This window comes from Dipodomys ordii, unplaced genomic scaffold (assembly GCF_000151885.1).
Source record: "Dipodomys ordii isolate 6190 unplaced genomic scaffold, Dord_2.0 Scaffold80, whole genome shotgun sequence".
In the NCBI taxonomy this organism is placed as follows: Eukaryota; Metazoa; Chordata; class Mammalia; order Rodentia; family Heteromyidae; genus Dipodomys; species Dipodomys ordii.
This window is the reverse complement of record NW_012267296.1, coordinates 1,152,283-1,172,353: the sequence shown is the minus strand read 5'-3', so window position 1 is coordinate 1,172,353 and position 20,071 is coordinate 1,152,283. Positions and strand designations below refer to the sequence as shown.

At 30.6% G+C, this 20,071-nt stretch overlaps 1 protein-coding gene across 1 annotated transcript in view; it reads left to right on the top strand.

The window, feature by feature from the left end:
- Positions 1 to 20,071, top strand: part of Pcdh11x (protocadherin 11 X-linked) — a 695,630-nt gene that overhangs the window by 577,017 nt on the left and 98,542 nt on the right. The window contains exon 9 of the mRNA XM_013024979.1: positions 8,951 to 8,974. Within this exon, the coding sequence (XP_012880433.1) occupies positions 8,951 to 8,974 (24 nt within the window). The remainder of the gene's footprint in view (positions 1 to 8,950; positions 8,975 to 20,071) is intronic.

The following is a 20,071-nucleotide window of genomic DNA, read 5'->3' as shown; positions in this document are numbered from 1 at the left end:
CCGAGTCTTGGATCCTGGGTCGTCTCTGGTCTGCAAACTGCAGGATGAAGCTGTCTGCTCCTTGTCGGTTCTTGCTGGTGTTGAGTAGAATCCGCTCGCCCGCTGCGTCTGGCTCCTTCGTCCCGGACTCTCTGTGTGAACGCTCAGGTATCGCCCGGCTGCAGTCTCCACCGGACCCTGCTGCCGCCACCGCCGGCGGCGGCTGCTAGCTAGCGATCAGATGTGTATTCTTGCCTTGGCTTCCCTCTCCTGTCTAACTCTCTGTCCTGTGATGGCACACTTGGTGTGTTTCTCTGGCTTGGGACTGTTCACTGGAACTCTAAAACTGCTTTCTATGCGAGAGCTTGTTCAGATTCCAGCTTCTCCTCCGCCATCTTATCTCGCCCTCTCCCCTCTGGATTTCTTTTATTAAATGCTTTTGTAACTATTTGTCCTGGTTGGGAGTTGAAATTCCTTCACTTGCCATTTTTCTTATGTTTCTCTTACTTGTTCTGCCCATTTTGGAGTGAAATCAAATCCAAATCCTCACTAGAATACAAGTACCAACCCAAAGAACTGTGATTGCACAGATTCTGGAGGTTTACAATTAACAATGGGAGTTTTATCTCTATCTCACCTTTTTTGCGAATGAGTGTACATCCAATTACATACCAGAACACAATTTTAAGACAAGCACTTACCCAGAGCCCTGTAGTTGCACAGACTTTGGGAGTTTACAATCAACAATGGGTATTTTCAGTCTAAATAACCTTGGGGAGTGATATATCCTATTACCCAACAGAACATACATCTAAGACTAACACTTACCCAGTGCACTGTAGTAGCAGACTTTTTTCTTCCTTCCTCATTGCTGTTCTGTTCACAACTGTATACACAGCCTTTGGTGACTACCAGACTTTCTCCTTAACTGTGTATACATTTAATTCAGAGTATAAATGGACTAATTAACTCCCTACTGCACAATATTTGTATTCTTAATTTCAGAATTATTACTTCATGTGTACATAATTGTTCTATTTGTTATTTTTATGTATATTTTTATCTTTATTTTTTATCTGTTTTGTTTTTTAAATTTTTTTTTCTGTCTTTCTTACTTAGAAGTTAGGTCATAACTATCCTCCCTCTGTTCCTTTCCTTGGCTATATCCTTCTAATCTGATTTTTCTCCTCCTATATTTCATTGTATATCTTCATGTTTATTCTAACTACACCTCAACATATTTACAATTATTTCTACTCCTTCATTCCCTCTTCACTTCATTTCCTCTGTTGATCCCCAAGTGTGCAACATTGAGCTAGACTATATCTGTAGACAGTGAGATTGTGCCAAATTGGGTCTCAGTGTTATCCTTTGGATCCAAGCCATTCTAAACATCATTACATAGCTACTCAATGGTTACAATTGCTTATAATCCCCACTTCTGAAACAGAATACCCTTTCCCTGACAAAGATAAGCAGAGATAAATAAGGGAACACCTATCTATGATTGGGAGCCTCTAAAATCATCAGTGCAAAGATACCACCTGGGTGTGGATTTTGTCTCAAAACTGTGCTCAGTGGTGGTATTGGGCATACTTATATATCCAATAGAAGAGAGATAGAGTGAAACACCTATTTGTATTGTGTTCCAAGGTCTGCACAATCTCAGGGCTCTGAGTTGGTGCTTCTCAGATTTTGAAATTAGTTTTTCAGAGGGGGTAACAATGCTCGACAACAAATGAACTCATTACCTTACACGTATAACTGTAACCCCTCTGTACAGCACCTTTACAATAAAATAAAATAAAATTAAAAAAACAATGTAATGGAAAGTTATAAAAGTATATTTACTATAGAAAGTAACTAGTTTTCAAAAGACTTACAAGTTATGTCTCTCTATATAATTAAAATTCATCCTTTTTACTCTGTTCACAACTCAGTAATGATTATTGACAATGTTCCATCACTCCTAAAATTGGATAAATGTAGTAAAGGAAAATCATATTTAATTTCTCATGGATAAGCCTAATAAAGTTAAGTCACCTAACACTGGAAATTTTGCACAATATTACCATAGAGCCATTTTGTCTTCATTAAATCACAAAGAAACAATTTATGAAAATCTATCTACAGAGTCAAAGACCAAGTACACTACCAAGTCCTATTTTAAAATTGCTTAAATTAGAATCACCCACTTCAAAACAGATTGAGTATAAAAAGCTGTGAAATATTTGAGAACTGCAATTGTTTCAAGCATTTTGGGCAGCTTACTGCCAGATTTCAGAAATATTGACGTATTTATATTTTCCTTTCTAAGTTGAAAAACTGATTCATCCCTCAAATTTTTTTCTTTTAGAAATGTTCAAGTTCATTAAAATCTATCATTTTAAGCACTTTTTTAGAGCTTTCAGTTGAACATAAAATCATTTTATTTACATATTTACTTTTTGTAAAGAACAAAGAGATTCATGACTCATATACTGTGAACAACTGTTTGGAAATAAGCATAACATTTTTAAAAAAATTATCTATTCTCAAACTAACCCAGATAGATTAAATAATTTAACAGAATGATTTATGATATCAGATTGTTTGGAGAAAAGCAAATAACAAATAAATCATATAATTCCCTTTTCTGTAAGGTATTCTATTTTGTACGACTCAGAATTTTTCTTCTGTTAATAATAATTGGCAGAAAAAAATCGGATTGGCTTTATTGTCTACATACAGCTGTGATCCATATAAAATAATAAGACTAGATTTTCAGGTTGAATTTTAGTGGGGAAGAATTTATTTTATTTTCTAAGATGTAGCTAAATTACTAATCACTATTTTCAAATTAATATTACCATGTTTTTATTTGTTAGCTCATTATTTTGTATTTTTCTTATTTTCAGCTTTTATGGAGAAAGTATCTCACTCACTGTGTAGTCTAGGCAAGTTTGACACTTACTTTGTAACCCAGGCTGACCTTGAACTCATGATCTTCCTACCTTCCTACTTCTGGGTACAGATGAACCATCATTTCTGGTACCCAAACTAGTATTTAATTCTGACATTCTAATATACGCTTTTTTGGCTTATGAGTTGATGTGAAATTGAATTACATTAGTTTATTATTATTTGTTTATTTGATTGTTTATTTTGTAATACTATGGTGTTAACTCAGGACCTCCTGCTTGCTAGACATATAAGCTGCTGAGGAACATCTTAAGCTACATTTAATATTCTTTAAATTGAAATAACCTAAAATATTGCCTCAACATTAGAGAACTTTTAGATAACATATTTGATACATGTGTTATTCACATATCTTGGCACTAAACAATCAGAAGTAGTCTTTCAGAATATATGACATTTTTTGGTAGAGAAAAAATAAATTCAAATTATATTTACTTCCTTAATAATGTGGGTATTATACATTTGTTGTTGCTTTGTCTATTTCTTCACATATGAACATATCTAAATCAGATATGTTTTTAAGAGACTCAATCCTTGGCTTATTTGCTAAATTTATGCTACAAAACTTTTCAGGTATCTCTATGTTCTTTAAATATATGAAAGCTTACAACATAAAATAGGATTTTATATTAACATCATTTAGTTGTACAAGACGATTCTTTTTGACACATCCACATAGGCATACGGAGTATTTGATCAGAATCATCAAGTAGTATCTGTTATAATGGTCTTAATGATTTCTCCTAGATAAATTAGTAGGAAATGCAGCTGGTACATGATAGATTAGAAAGAGTCTTATAATGAATAGTGAAAAATGTGTTAATATCAAGAACCAGGGAAATTTAATCAGGTAATAAAGAAAGAGTAGGCATTTTATATAACATACCAAGTGTTCATTTAATCAAAATTGAGGTAATGTAGAAAATTATAATTGCTTACTGAAAATATTTTAATTTCTATGGTTTTAGATATCTCTCTAATAAAGTAAGCATCACAATTTTCACTATTATCAATTCTGAAATAAAATTTTAAACTAATAGTTGCCTAACTTAGAGCAACTCAAGACACATAAGAGTATAATTGTCTCATCATTCTGTTGTTCCCCTTCCCTTCTGTAAATCAAATAAATGCATATACAATACCGGTGTACCAAAATCAAATACAGGGACAACAAGGAATATACCATAGGAGGAAGAACATACAAACTAAACAAAAAGTCACATGGTACATTAATTTGGAGAGGGGAAGGGAAAAAACAAAATGCTTAAATAGGTATACAGGTTGACCCATTGTAACAATGAGATGTGCAAGACACTATGTTGAAAATGAACTTTACAACTTTGGTGGTGTGTGGGGGTGGGGTAGTGGGGCAGGTGGGAGGGAAGGGATGGTACGGGAAAACAAAGGAGGAGGCAAAAATGCTTGATAGGAAATGTATTTATTGCTTGCTCATGTAACTGTACCCCTCTGTACAGTTATTTTTACAATAAAAAGTACAAATAAACAGTAATAAAGAAAAAGTTCTTGTGCAAAGGACAAAGGGGCAAACAATGAAAGAGCAAAATACACAAGACAATATATTGAAATGATCTGTACAACTTGGGGTGTGGTATTATGTGGAGGGAAGGTAAGAGAAAAATGAGGTAAGGGATAGCAAGTTTGACAAGGATTGTACTTATCATATTTATTATGTAATTGTAACCCCTCTGTACATCACCTTGACAATAAATTTTTAAATTAAAATATAAAAAATTTTCCTTAATTAAAAAGTATAATTAATTTTCTGGCTGAAAACTATATATTTAATTTTTTCACTACAAACGAGATGTTTGTTTGATTAAGATGTTCTTGCAACATTGTTTTTGTAGTTGAACCTTTCACATGATTTACCAGAGAAATTGATTTGATTATCACTATTTTTCATTCAAATTCCATATATAGGTAAGGTAACCCCAGAACTTACTATTTTTCAATCAAAAGCAGAAACACTGGTGTAATTCAAATACCACATCAAGACGAACTGGATTGCTTTGATATGACTTTTAGAATGCTTTAAATTAGCAACACACAAAGAAAAATAGATATAGTTTTATTAATTTGCCATTATAATCTTCAAGTACATACATTAAAAAATACTGATTTCACTTCATTCTATTGATTTTCAGTACAAACTATTGAGTAGCTTGTCTTAAGAAAATAAATGAGGAACTTGTTCTAGGTTTTACATTCTGAATTCTGATTTATTTTATTTTTCTAGGTAGTATTAAGTATAGTAAAATTGTATTGTCTTGAGTTAAAGAGCAGCTATTCATGTGCAAAGTGATAAATAAAATTTCATCTTTTAATAAATGAGTCTAGTGGCAAAGGTTTAATTATTTCTCAAAAAATGCATAAGCTTTGTTTTCGGTGTGGTGGTGGTGGTAGTGTGTGTGTATGCGTGTCTATGTGTTTGTGTATGTGTGAGTTTGTCTGAGTGGGTATGGGTGTGTCTGTGTGTCTATCTGTGTGTCTGAGTATGTGGGTGTCTGTCAGTCCTATGGCTTGAACTCAAGACTTGGATGTTCTCTCTCAATTTTTATGATCAAAGCTAATATTTTACAACTTTTGCCACAAAGCCACAAAAGTCAATTTGGGGTATTTTGGTAGTTAGTTGGAGGTAAGAGTCTCACAGACTTTCATGCTCAGGCTGCTTCAAACTGTGATCCTCAGGTCTCAGCCTCCTGAATAGCTAATAATAGAGATGTTAGCAATCATCAACAACTAGTATTTAAAATTTAAATTCTTATTTACTGCAAGAAATTTTTTTTTGTTTTGAAAATGGTTAATTAAAATATCTTTGTGTGATTTAAATTACACATGAGAAAACAAATGTAAATAGGATGACTCTTTTGGTGCCTGATAATGAACAAGCGTCATGCCAACATTACCAATTTTATGGTGAGTTTTACTGACATTTTAACTATTCTATAGCATTATCTACTTACAGGCAATTCTCATTCACATCTACATAAATAATTCTAATGTATATTTTATATATTTGAGTTAAGATTATGAAACAGATGTTAAAACATGTTTATAGAACAATATAACCAAATTTATATCATGCTAGTGAGTGATAATCTTTAGTAATATTTATATGACATGATTGAGTTATTATTTATTCCTTATATTATATTTTCCTTTGATTCTGAAGTACAGGAAGTCCAGTATTTCCATTGTTTCACTAATCAAATAAGGTAATTACTATTTGTTATGAATTTATAAAATAATTTTAAGTAATAATGAGAAGGACTAAAGACACTGAAGGTACAGCTCACGTGTAGAGAGGTTGCCTAATGTTCACAAGACATTTGATGTCATCACAGTATTACAAATAAGAAAAAATAAAACCTTCAATTATACTCAAATTAATCATTTATAAAATTTAAAAATTTACATTATTACATTTGTATACAGTTGTGTTTGTATTATTAATTAATAATTTAATTATGAAATATGCAACATTAAACAATCTTCTTAAGAAATTTAATTTGTTGGATTTATTATCAAAATTAATAAAAATTATCTTAGATTGTACATAAATGATTTCGTAGATTACCAATTATTCATAATACAATACTTTGATTGCATTTATTAGTTAAAATCATTAAAGCTATACCATTCACAGTGTAATATCTCAAATGTTAAAAATTAAACTTACCTTGATGCTACAAAATGCTTTAGCAGTATAGATTCTTTGAAAATCTTATTAGTAAACCTTTAAACTATAAATAAGAAGCACTGAAATTGGTAAATATATCTGAAAATGTACATCATGCAATGCAAAAATGTCGATAATCATGATGATTAATAATTAAGCTTATGAAATTCAATGTTATCATATGATAATAAATATAGTACATCAAAGGGCGAAGAGACTGCTTTTGTTGATCATGTTTTATGTGCTTCTTCAGAGTAAATGTTGGAGATTTGTACAGAATCAGATTAATGTCCTAAGTTTTAAGAAAATATTTGAACAATATTTGGCTTTGGTGGTTTATAAACCAACTTTCACTTTTCAGCTTGTAAAGAAAGGTCTTAGATTTTTAAATGCAGTTGAATTATTTTAATTGTTGTCATTTATTTTGCTTCTTTTTTTATAACTACATACTCTTAGAAATTAGTCCAGAATCACCATATTTCCCTCTTTCTAGTCTTTTCAGTAAATGAAATACAATTTGGATTACTGAGGTATGGACCAAACTGAAAAAGGAGCCTTAAAAATGCAAACAAGTATTTTGCTGGTTATCTGACAAAATAATCCTCTCTTTTTACTCCAGTCTACTTGAAACTTCTTTAAATATCTCAACACTTATTACAACAGTAAATGAAGTGTATGTATGAATGTGAGTGTGCATGTGAGAGAGAATTTTCTCAGTGTACTGGAGGGCTAGGAAGCAGCTGACTTCCATTTGGAACATCAATGCTACCTCAAGAGTTTTGTGAAAACATTATTATCTTTTCTACTTTACATTATATTATCATTAAGTTATTGTGCTTCTAGATGAAAAGTACTGTGATGGGAAAGAAATGTAAAGCATATAAATCAATATTGTACAATATTGAACAATTTAATTTTATTCAATGCCTATGATAGCGCAGAAACACTATTTTCATTCTTTTTTTTTTTTTTTTACTATTTTCATTCTTTTACCTTAAAATTTCTGTTTCTGGTCTACTATTTCTCTCTTGCATTTTTTTTATCATTTGCTTCATAATAGATTGACTTCACTCAAATTGATTTTAATGAATTTTGAGCTATCTTTTGAGATTTAATTTGTGTGTATTTATCATTAAATATGTCTTAAAACACAGAAGTGGTTAAAAATCATTTTTTTTACCATTGGACTTACAGTTTACAAAAAATAGACTTGAGAAATATCTATTCAGGTTGATTCTAACCCAAGTTTTTAATAGATAGATAGATAGAGATATGGTCTACATATAGATAATTATTTTTGTATACATATTATTTATTTTGTATTGGTAATTATATATACAATTATTTGTTTAAAATTTGACTTTCAAACTTATTGCATATCAAGACTTATGATGATTTTGAAAGAAGTTACCAATGCAATGCTTAAATTTGCCTAGAAAATAATTATTTCTAATAATATTTTACTTGCAATAAACAATTCAAAATTTTATTTAAAAGATCAACTAAATTGTAGAAAATGTTTCATATACTAGGATAACAACAATTCTATTGAGGCACTTCTCGTGTTCCTGTCTGTTAGTTTTGGTCACTACTATTACTATTTTCCACATCAGACTTTGGAGACAACACCCTAAGACAAAGGCAGTGTTTTTACTTGCATTGTCTTACTAGTAGAAAATTTCATGATAGAAACTGGACTGGACATTTCAGTCAAGTATAATAAAGCTAGAAAATGTACAGAGTTTATTCAAAACTTTGAATTCCTAAAAAATGTGCAAAGCAGATTGCATACAGGATGCCTGCAATCTTAGGTTCCCAGAAAGTTAATGTATGAAGATCATGGTTCAAAGCCAATATAGAGCAAGAAAATCTGTAAGACTCTTATCTATAATTAACCACTAAAAAGCCAGAAGTATAGCTGTGGCTAAAGTGGTAGAGCACTAGCCTTGAACAAATAAGTACAGGGACAGTGCCTAGCTCCTGAGTTCAAGCTCCAAGCCCAGCGCGTGCACGCACACACACACACGCACACACACACACACACAAACACACACACACAAACTAGATTGCCTTTAAGGAAAAAGCAAATAATTGCTTCCAAAGAAACCATCATATTGCATAATATTGTGCTGCTTTTAGATTCTATAAAACAGATTAAAACATACAAAATTCATTGACCCTCAATGATAATGTCCTCTGTAAAATGAGGTTAAGATTGAAAATATAACATAACTTTTTCAGTAACGTTTATATAATGTGTGTGGAATAAAAGAAAACATTGTATTTAACTTTATCAAAATTTCTTTTTAGCTGTCATTCCTGGACTAAAGAAAGGTACAGTAGAAACCAACATAAACCATAACCATTCTGCATGTTTCATTTTAAAATGAGCTGCTGATTGATTTATCTTTAAAAGTTTTAGTCTTCTTTCTTCTCAAAGGATATTTTATTTTATTTATTATTAATTAGTTTTCTTTAATTGTGAAAATATGGTACAGAGGTGTTACAATTACATGAGCAAGGTAATGAGTACATTTCTTATCAAGCATTTTTGCCTCCTTCCTTGTTTCCCCTTACCATCCCGGCCCTCCCATCACCCCGTTCCCTTCCCGCCCCCCCCACCTCCATTAAAGTTGTAGAGTTTGTTTTTGGACATAACGTCTTTTACATCTCATTGTTGCAATGGGTCCACCTGTATCCCTATTTAAACAATTTGTTTTTTCCCTTTCCTTCCCCAAATTATACCAACATAAAATACAGTGAAAATGGGTTATATAGTGGGGAAGGGACATACAAAGCAACAAAGAAATCATCTTATAAATGTTAGAAAAAATAGCAAGAAAGAAAAACCATTTGAGACATTATCTTGGGGTTCATTTCTCTTACCAATAACTTATCTGACCGTTTCTGCTTGCTTCAGACATATACTAGTTATTGCAAATAAGGGAAAACATGGGACCTATGTTACTTTGGGCCTGGCTTATTTCACTTAATATAATTCTTTCCAAGTCTTTCCATTTCCTAACAAATGGGGCAATGCCATTTTTTTCTGATGGAGGCATAGAATTCCAAAGACCTTGGAGTCAAAGCAAACACCCTGAAAACATTACAGGATGGAATAAGAGAAAATCTAGGTCTTCTTGGCACAGGCAGAAATTTTCTTAATAGAGACCCAGAAACACAAGAAATCAAAGAAAGGTTGGACAAATGGGATTGAATGAAATTGCAGAGCTTCTGCATGGCAAAGGACATAGCAAGCAATATCAATTGCAAGCCCACGGTTTGGGAGAAGACGTTCACTAGCCATACAATGGACAAGGGTCTCATAACTAAAATATACCTGGAACTCAAAAAATTAAATCCCCCAACAACAAATCCTCAAAGAAACAACTGCCAATAAATAAGTAGGCTAAAGACTTAAAGAGAAACTTCTCTGAAGAGGAAAAAAGGATGGCCAATAGACACATGAAGAAATGCTCAACCTCTTTAGCCATAAATGAAATGCAAATCAAAACAACATGGAGATAACTCCTCACCCCAGTTAGGATGGCTATAATCAAGAACTCTAATAACAACAGATGATGGAGGGAATGTGGCCAGAAGGGAATCCTACTGCATTGTTGGTGAGAGTGTAAACTTGTTCACCCACTCTGGAAAGTAGTATGGAGGTTCCTCAAAAGACTTCACATAGAGCTCCCCTATGACCCAGCAGTCCCACTTTTGAGCATTTACCCAAATCATCACAAACAAGACCATGCTAAAGCTACCAGTACAACTATGTTTATTGCAGCATTATTTACCATAGCTAAGTTATAGAACCAACCCAGATGCCCCTCAGTAGATGAATGATTCAAGAAAGTGTGGTATATATACTCATAGAATATTTTAATTTGATTGTTTCATTGAAATATATTATTCATACATTTCATACAAGAAATATTTTGGAAGGATATTCAATAACTTGGATATCTTGCTTACCTGGATAATTTTTCCAATTGTGTGTCATTAATTTTTTTTTCTTGTAAAGAAGCTTTGATAGGGACATTATGATCTTTTGGTCACTTACTTGATTTACAGTAGTTGCTTTCAAACAACCTTTGAATGTAAATATTAACTTTTTCTCTGACAGTATAAGCATATTCAGCATTTTGGCTAAGGTTTCATTAAAGGTGAAATTCTTTTCTTTTTTGATTTTTATTTTAATAGTATGTTTAAATTGTATAGGAATTATACATGCTTAACATAATGGTTTCATTCTTTTTTAACTTGTAAATAATTCATAAAATACACTTGGATTGTCATATTTTAGTTTGACAGAAAACACTTTAAAATAAGAAGCACACAGTTAAAATGCATATATTTTGTGGCTGTGATTTTTTAAAATTCTATAGGTTATTCTAACTATTCCAAATATATTTGCACATATTGTGTGTATACGAAAAGTATATATATATATATAACTATATTTGTCAAATAATCTTAGGAAAGTCCTTCTTATCTACTAGTGAGGCAAAATGTATTAATAATTATTGATAAAATAAACTCTTTCATTAACTGTTAATGTGTATCCTTTTGCAAATTTTAGCAAAGCAAGAATTTCACTTATATCACTTTTCTTTGTGCTTTAAATAACACATTGTAAACAGTGCTTTGTTCACTGGTTTGTTTGTGGTAATTTTTGGTATCTATACTATTCTAGCTGATTTCTTTTGTCAAATTATTAATGTATATTAGTAGAAAAGCTGACATGGCTCTCAGTTAACCTTCAAGTGCCTTCTTGAGCTGACTTTTCATAGTTGTTACTATTCAAAAGTCAGCTGTAAGTTAAGTATTCATTACATTAGACTTGAAATGTTGAACCTGAGTCAGGTCTAACTGTTAAGAAATGTTTGAGAATAAAGTAAATTGCAGTGTAAGGATCTAGAAGAGACTATAGGAAAAAAGTATTCTCTTTCAACCAAATTATTTGTATTTATATCTGATGAGTTAAGAATTTTAGACAGATATGGAGGATTTAACATAATTTTTTTATTGTAAAGGTGATATAATACTGATTACAGTTACATAAGTCAGGTAGTAAATACATTTTTTGGAGTAGTATCAACTCTTAGCTCATTTTTTCCTTGTTTTTACCCTCCTTCTCCTCTCCCCTGTCCAGTGATACAGCTTATTTCCAAAACAGTGTCTAGTGAGTATCACTACTGAATTATTTCACCTTTTTCCCACCATTTCTATGTTTTCCCTTCCAGTCCTTAAATCAGATAAATTTACATACAAAACAAAAGGTACAGAAATAAAAAAAAATTGACCAAAAGGGGAAAACTGAAAAGAAAAATACACCAAAAGTAAAGTTAAAACTATTTTTTTCCATTTCTTGAGTTCATTTCAATAAGCATTGTTTCATATGATAATATGCTCATAGATATTCAGCCCTTGTGCTCCTCTCCTAAGAATATCCTCCTTTGGTCTAAATGTGGGAATGTTTAGAGTCCTGTTTATCATGTCCAACTGTTATTTTTTGTCTTTTCCTAACCATTGGTTTTACTTGTACTTTTCTAAGCACATTGTAATTATTACAAATGAAGGAAAACATAAAACCTATGTTTCTTTGGGTCTGGCTTACTTCGCTTAATATAATTTTTTCTAAGTCTTTACGTTTCTTGACAAATGAGGTTTTTCATATATCAATTAGTATGAAAAATAATGTCTTTTCATAGGGTGATTTAGTCATGTCCAAGTGTTAGTGAAAATGCATGTGCATAGTTTCCATGAAAAAATATTATATTAGTGTCACAATGTTTTCTTTGTGTTAATTTAATATTCCTTTGTATTCCCATACCAAAGGACATAGTGAGCATTAGGTTTTGTTATTTTTGTTTAGATTACTAGTAGTGGGCTAAAAAATGCCAAAAGTAAAATGAATTTATTACAAAATGTTAGCATTTTTGGTATTTTATTAACTAAAATTGCTTCTTTCAGATAACCTATGACATGTTAATTATTCCATACTTATTTTGTTATATATTGACACCCATTAAAAATGTGCCTTGCAATAAAAGCATTCTTATAATGTTTTTCTATAACAAAGGAAAATGCATGCAATTTTGTTATAACTAATCATACAAAAGTAGACTAGAGGGAGAAAAAGTATGATATTAATTTAGAGTTATTTAAACAAAAATTAGTGCTACAATAGTCATTCTGATAAAAAGTCATTGCTTTGAAGTTATGAAAGGAAAATATTTTTCAAATTTCAAATGTTTATACTTTTATCATTTTAATTTAGATAGGTGAAATGAATCACATTACTAGTGGACCAGTGCTTATTAGAAAAATTTTAGTTGTTTTAAAAACATTGTGAAATTTACCAATACTTTTGCTATAGCTAATTGACATAATAATGCTCTTTGTCCAAATCTTTTCATATAATTACTTCTTATCATGTGATTTTGAAATTGACTTAACTTATATAACAAAACTGTAATATATTTCATGAGTTTTATTTTACTAGGGACAAAAAAGCTAATACCTTTCATTATGAATATCAACAAAAACCATGTGATATATCTCACTATATAACCTGCATGAGAAAAGATTAATGATACAAAAAGACATTGAAATATTTTTATAACATATTGCCTCATAAAATCTGCTTAAGTATTTATACCATATTAATAGTCTTATGTGAAAAATCTGTTAGTACTATGAGAATTTAGATCAATTTCACAAAAAACCATTTTAATTTTTCAGCTGTAAACAAATGTCCCAAGTCTGCCTTTTCTCAAATAGACAATAAAGCATATAATTTCAAAAATTCTGACTTACTTGTTAACCTTTCAATAGCTAAGTTCTTTCTTTATTCCAAGTAATTATTAGTGTGGATTCTATATGTATAACTTGTTTTCCTCATCCTTATTGAAATCCTACAATTCTTCCATTGCCTCATCCAGAAAAGATTCTCTGATTACCCTGTTGAAGTTAAGCTCTACTTTGCTCTAAATGTCAATTGTGTGTCAGATATTTTTCACATATTGTATGACATTTATGACTATTTATCATGAATATATTCAAAATGGAAAGCAAGTAGAAAACAATTTTTAAACTTGTGTTTTTCATAAGCATAATTATTCATTGTCAATAAAATTATTCCTAATAATTAACTAGTGAACTGTGAGAGTGTAAATACTCATTGAAAATGACTCCGTTTGTGTACATATAATTCTACTTCATTATTGATGGTTTTATTGTTACATTATACAATATCAGAAAAAAGTGTAAATATTAAAAATCTTCTGAATATCACCATGTGACAGTAGTGCATGCTTATAATTTTAGCTACTCAAGAGGTTGAGATTTAACGATCACAGTTCAAAATATTGCCTGTGCAAAAAGTCCAAGAGATGCTTATCTCCAATTAGTAACCAAAAGTTAGAAAATAGAACTGTAGCTTAGATGATAGAACGTTAGCCTTCAACCCAAATCTCAAGGACAGTCCCAAGGCCCTGAGTGCAAGCCCAAGGACCAACCAAAAAATAAATGAAATTTACATGTGTTTTGTGAAGATTTACAAAAGTTGGCTCATATTTTTCATGACTTCCAAACTTTCTCAATTTCATTTATTTGTAATTTATGACTATGTAAAACATTATACATAAAAATTCTTATGCTGAAATTTTTCCTAATGACATATACTATTGACAGAAGACATTTCAGAATAGATATCCTTACCAATTATTGCAATTCATCATTCAAAATTTGGAGGAATATTTTTCTTTGAGATATTTAAACTTACAAAATTTGAAGCATTGTTTTTAGTTAATAGATATCTTGCTATATATATTTGCCCCTCCAAATGATTTTACCACATATGATTTTAGCAATTACATCCACATATCATGTTGAGAAATTTGGTCCACAAAAAATTAAACATTAATGTCAAATAGAGTCACCGAACAAAGTTAATCTACAAAAAAGCAATTATACTTTTCCTTGACTATATCTATGAAAATAAAAACTAGCAAGTTTCATCTGTTATAAATAAGAATAGAAACCCACTTTCACCCTTCCTAAAGATCAAATTATTCATTGGCATTCATGGTAAAGTTGTACAAAAATTATTTATTTTGGTTTTTATATATTATTTTTATTGTAAAGGTGATGTACAGAGAGTTTACAATTGCATAGTTCAGATACTGAGTACATCTCTTTTTTTTAACAATGTTCCCTTGTTTGCTCCCAGTTTTCCCTCCAGAAGCTCCTCCCTCATAAGTTGTACAGTTCATTTTCAACATAATGTCTTGTGAGTATCATTGACTCATTTGTTCACCCTTTGTCCTACTATTTCTCCCCCTTTCCCTCCCCAAAACAGATAAACTTACATAAAAGATACAGAACTCAAAAACAGCAACAAAAGGGGAAAAACAAAGAACAAAAAAATCATAAAAAAGAAACTAGAAAGTGGCTAAGTCAATGCTTAACAACCAAGCAAATTTACTATTTTTTTCATTTTAACCTCATTCAATGATTAGTCTTATTTATCTTGCTTTAAAGTCGAATCTTGAATGATAATTCAGCTTTTTATCTGTTTTGATTAACAATCATAGAATTAGTAATATCTAACCGAATCTACTATAAAGCACATATTTTAATTGGACTTGAAAAATTAGAATTTTGTTAAGATACCTACAAAAATTTATTATTGAATAAGAAATGTTCTCCTTAGATAAATTGTCAACCTGATAGTACAGCTCAGAAATACTGAATTTTACATTGATCTAGCATGTCAAATGAAATTGTTATCCACTGGCCAAATTTTTAAAATATAAAGGATCTAACTATAATAAAATTAAAGTAAAATATTTTAGCATAATTCTTTCAGAATATTGCCATTTCCACATGTAATTAACTAAAAAATTATTTACATATATTTCTTTCTTCTTTCACACTCAACCTTGAAACCTGCTGTGTATTTTACACATGTAACAAGCACATGAAATTCAAACTCTTCACGGTTTAGTGCTCAGTTATGTGGGTAGAAAACTACCCACATATTGAGCAATAAGGAAAAAGCCACAGGTTTAAACCTCAGTATCCCTGAGTAATATCCATGGGATAACTTAAATAAATGTTAATTTTCAGAATATGAACTTCAAAAAATAGTAAAGCCTGAAAGTTACATAGATCTTAAATAATGATAAATGTCCTTATGTGATGTTCATGCTTACAAAATGCATTTTGTAATACTTGCTAACAATGATATTATACAGTGATAGGTTTCAAAGAGGCAAGTTATTTCTTCACTTATATTTACTTGCTGGTGATCCAAAATATCAAGAAATTAAAAACAGCATGTAGCTTGTAAAGTAATGGAATGCAACAATTAGTTAATAGAATAAGATTCTATTAAATTAATAAATAGTTTATATTTGGGGTACAATGAAATTTAATTATATCATTGCTTGTTTGGAAATATATGGAAGACTAGTTAGCTAATATTCAATGCAAGTGAGATGTAAGAAATATGTTTAAACAGTTTGCAGCTTTGCAAAAAGCAGCTGTTGTATGCTCTACACAGTTTGAATTTACACCAGATTAGCCAAGTTATATTTTCTATACAGTCAATTTATTACTCTGTTCCAAATGCAATAATTACCTAGAAGGGAGAGGGGAGAACATGAGGAACTTTATAACAATAATATTAAACCTTTTTCTATTACTGCAGCGTTGATGTGTTAAGCTTTTTCTGATCTATGTAAAATGTTAAGACTAAAACACTGCTGAGTGTGTAGCACAATGCTACAGCATGTGGCTAACATGTGAGAGAGCCAGGATTCTATTCTCAGCATAGAATATAAAATAAGAATAGTTTGAAAAGTAATAAAAGGGAGATATTCTTATCAGTAATATCAGAATATATAGTTTAGTAACAAAAACAAGATTATATATCTGTATAGGAACTGGTAGATTGAAGCTGAACATAGGAGCTACGTTCTCAATTATTAATTGAAATATAATCAAAACCAGAGATTAAATTATCAATTACTAAAGCAGTTGTGTATGGAAAATTGAAAAAAATGTACTTGAAAAAATCATTTTAAAGTATAGATCCAAGAATATTATACTAAATGTAAGATGTTACTACAAACTTGAAACCTACATAAAGAAAATATATGTATCAACCAATAAAAGACTATATATCATTTTAGTGTTTCTCTTCAGTATTTGTACAATCAAGTGTAAAATAATTCTAGGATAGTCCTAATAAAGATGTTTAGTGTAATTGTATCACTGATATTAGTCCCATGCTTACACTAGAAATCACTGTTACATTTTAATAGCTTCACAAAATATTTGGATTGTAAAGTGATCCCAATATAATTAATTTAGATAAAAGTATTAAAAGAGGATGAGTATAAAAACAAAATATACTTGATGAAGCAATAGTTTAAAACTTTATTAATTTTTATTTTTGAAATAGCATCTTTCTATTTAGCCCAGGCTGACCTGGGCTCACCATCCAGTCCTGTGATTATAGACTTACAACACCATGTCTAGATTCCATTTTAATTTTTATGGATATGTAAGATTATAGTAATAATAAACTTTCAATGAACATGTGTAAAACATGACTTATTTTCACATTGCAAAGCATTAACAGATGAATTTCCCCATTTATAAACAGATTTATTTTTATATAGGTGGTTACATGGTTCCTTTAAATACTTTATCAGATTTGCATTATTGTTCCCTTAATGTACCCTGAATATTGAAAGTTTCTAAAAATTTTACACAGTTTTATTTTTGTCTCCTCCACTCCTTAATACACAGCTTTGTTTTCATGGTATTGAATGATAAACTTTTTGACCACTCTTCTCCTTTGTGTTTCCTATCAAGTCCGCAATGTTTGCTGAGTTCCACGTCCATGGCAGTCAGTAGTCAAAGTTTCTTTCCTTCATCCTGTAAGTTCTGGGAAAAGGACAAGTCCTGTCAAGGCAGTAATTCCATGTCATATATATAGTAGAACTAAAATAAAAGTAAGTAAAGTATAGGTACTTTTTCATAAATATCAAAATAAAATATTTAATATAACTGTTTCATAATATTTTGTGTGATGAGCTGATATATAATGACTTGATTCAGGATAACATAAAATATATCGTGGATGGAATTTCTAGCAAAAAGATTATTGAAAATACTTGCTGGTTTGTCTGCTAATGCAAATTCAGTTAAAAATATTGATAGTATATGAGGAATGTTATAATAATCATATTTTCCTTAATAATCTATAAACACAAGTACTTTTCTCATTATTTTTACCCTCAACATATTTCCCCACATTTTGAAGACTCTAAAACTACCAAAATGATTTCTTGATCCAGAAAATGGAACTACTGTACTCAAGCTGTTAATGCATTTGCTAAACTAGGAATTCATGTCCTTTCCTTACCATCTATAACTCTTTGACTTTTACTTACTTTGGGAGATTAATGCCAACACTCTCCTAAGCTTGATATTTTTTAGATAATGAACCAAACAGGTAGCATGAAAAGGTAGCTATAAAAATAGTAATAACTAGGTTTGTTTACTCAATTTTCATCTCTTGGCTTCATGCACTAATTACAAATTTCCATTTTATCTATGATAATAATATAACAACAACTCTTAATTATGATTTAACAATGTTTGAGTAAAAGTGATCAATGAAGCACTTGATTTTTTAATATTGTTAATGTTAAATTTTATGTTTATATATTTTCATTTTTTGTGTATGCTTAATGGGAAAATGCAATTCTTACTATAAATTATGCTTAATAATTTAAGACCTGAATGAGATGCTTTCCAAAGTTATGCAATCATTTTATAATTTCTGCAGCATTATATGCAGGTTTTAATTTCTATAGCATTGCTTTTTGTCTTTTTAGCTGGGCTTTAGTGGCTCATGCCTACAATCATACCTATTCAGGAAGCCCAGATATGAAAATCTCAGTCAGCCTAGGCAGGAAAGCCCATGACGCATATCTAATTGACCAGCAAAAAACTAGATGTAGACTTGTGGTTCAAATAGTAGAACACCGGCCTTATGTGAAAAGTTAAGAGACAATACCCAGGCCCTGAGATGAAGTACTTCTACTGGTACATGCATACACAATTTGAGCAATACTACTAGGTGTAGAATGTGCCTTTGGTTTATGCTTCCTCGCTTAAGTATGTTGTCCAATTTTACATGTAATTATGGACCATTTCTCATCTTTCAAAACTTTTCTACTTTTGGTAATTTAGCTTATTATTGAGTTGTATGCATTCTTTGGATGTTATACACATAGAATGTTATTATCTGATAATAATTTTACTTTCAATACATTGTCTTCATTTTCTCAGTTCAGTTTGTTCTGGTTAATTGAGGTTTTAGTTTACTGGTTAGAGTTTCACTGACTTTTCTGTCTCACTGATTTAAATCTGAATTTTCATATCTCAGATGTCCAAGAAGCTAAAATTAAAGTTATGAGTCACTGGTACCCAAGTCATTTATGTATTTTGGATAGAATTCATTGAAGAACAAACTATTTTATTTTGATAAAATGGTCTGATTCATGTACTTTTAATTTATTTGTTATGTTTTAAAATAATGGTCTAATACAACATAATCATGATGTACACAAATATAATATATTACTTTGGTTGGTTTTACCATTTAAATTTAGGTCTTTGATAATATTTGGTTTGAGCTTAACAGTCCACATGTAATCATACAATCTCCTAACAACAGAGTGACTGTTTGTATTGTTCCCAACTTAAGGACCTTATGAATTGATTTAGTCTACTGAGGAAATAAAAATAATGTCCTTATCTTAGGATCACCTTGTTAGCAATCATATTTCAATCTACAATCTTAATTTCCCCTTGCCACATAGCAATATATGCAAAGATGCTGGGTATTAAAAACATTGACATTTTCAGACAAACATTCTTCTGCTTAACTGCACCATTTTTAGACTACTCCTTACCAAGCATCTTGTAATGTAACTATGCTAAGAAAATGATTGAACATAGGTTAATTGAAGAATTTAACTAATTGTTATTGCTATTGTAAAGGTGATGTTCATAAGGGTTGCAGTTCTATAAGGCAGGTAATGAGTACACTTATTTTTGAACAGTCACCGCTTCCTTCATTTTCTTCCAGTGTTTCCCTGTCAATCTCATCTTCCACAAGTTGTATAGTTCATTTCCACCATAATATCTAATGAGTATCTCTGTAGCATTTGTTCACTCTTTGATCCACCATTTCTATGCTCCCTTTATGCTCCTCAAAAAGATAAATTTAGATACAAGAAAAAAGGTACAGAAAATTAAAAGAGCAACAAAGGAGAAAAAAACAAAACAGCAAAAAAAGAGAAAACCTCAGGATTCCTTTTCCTGGAGTTCATTTTTGAT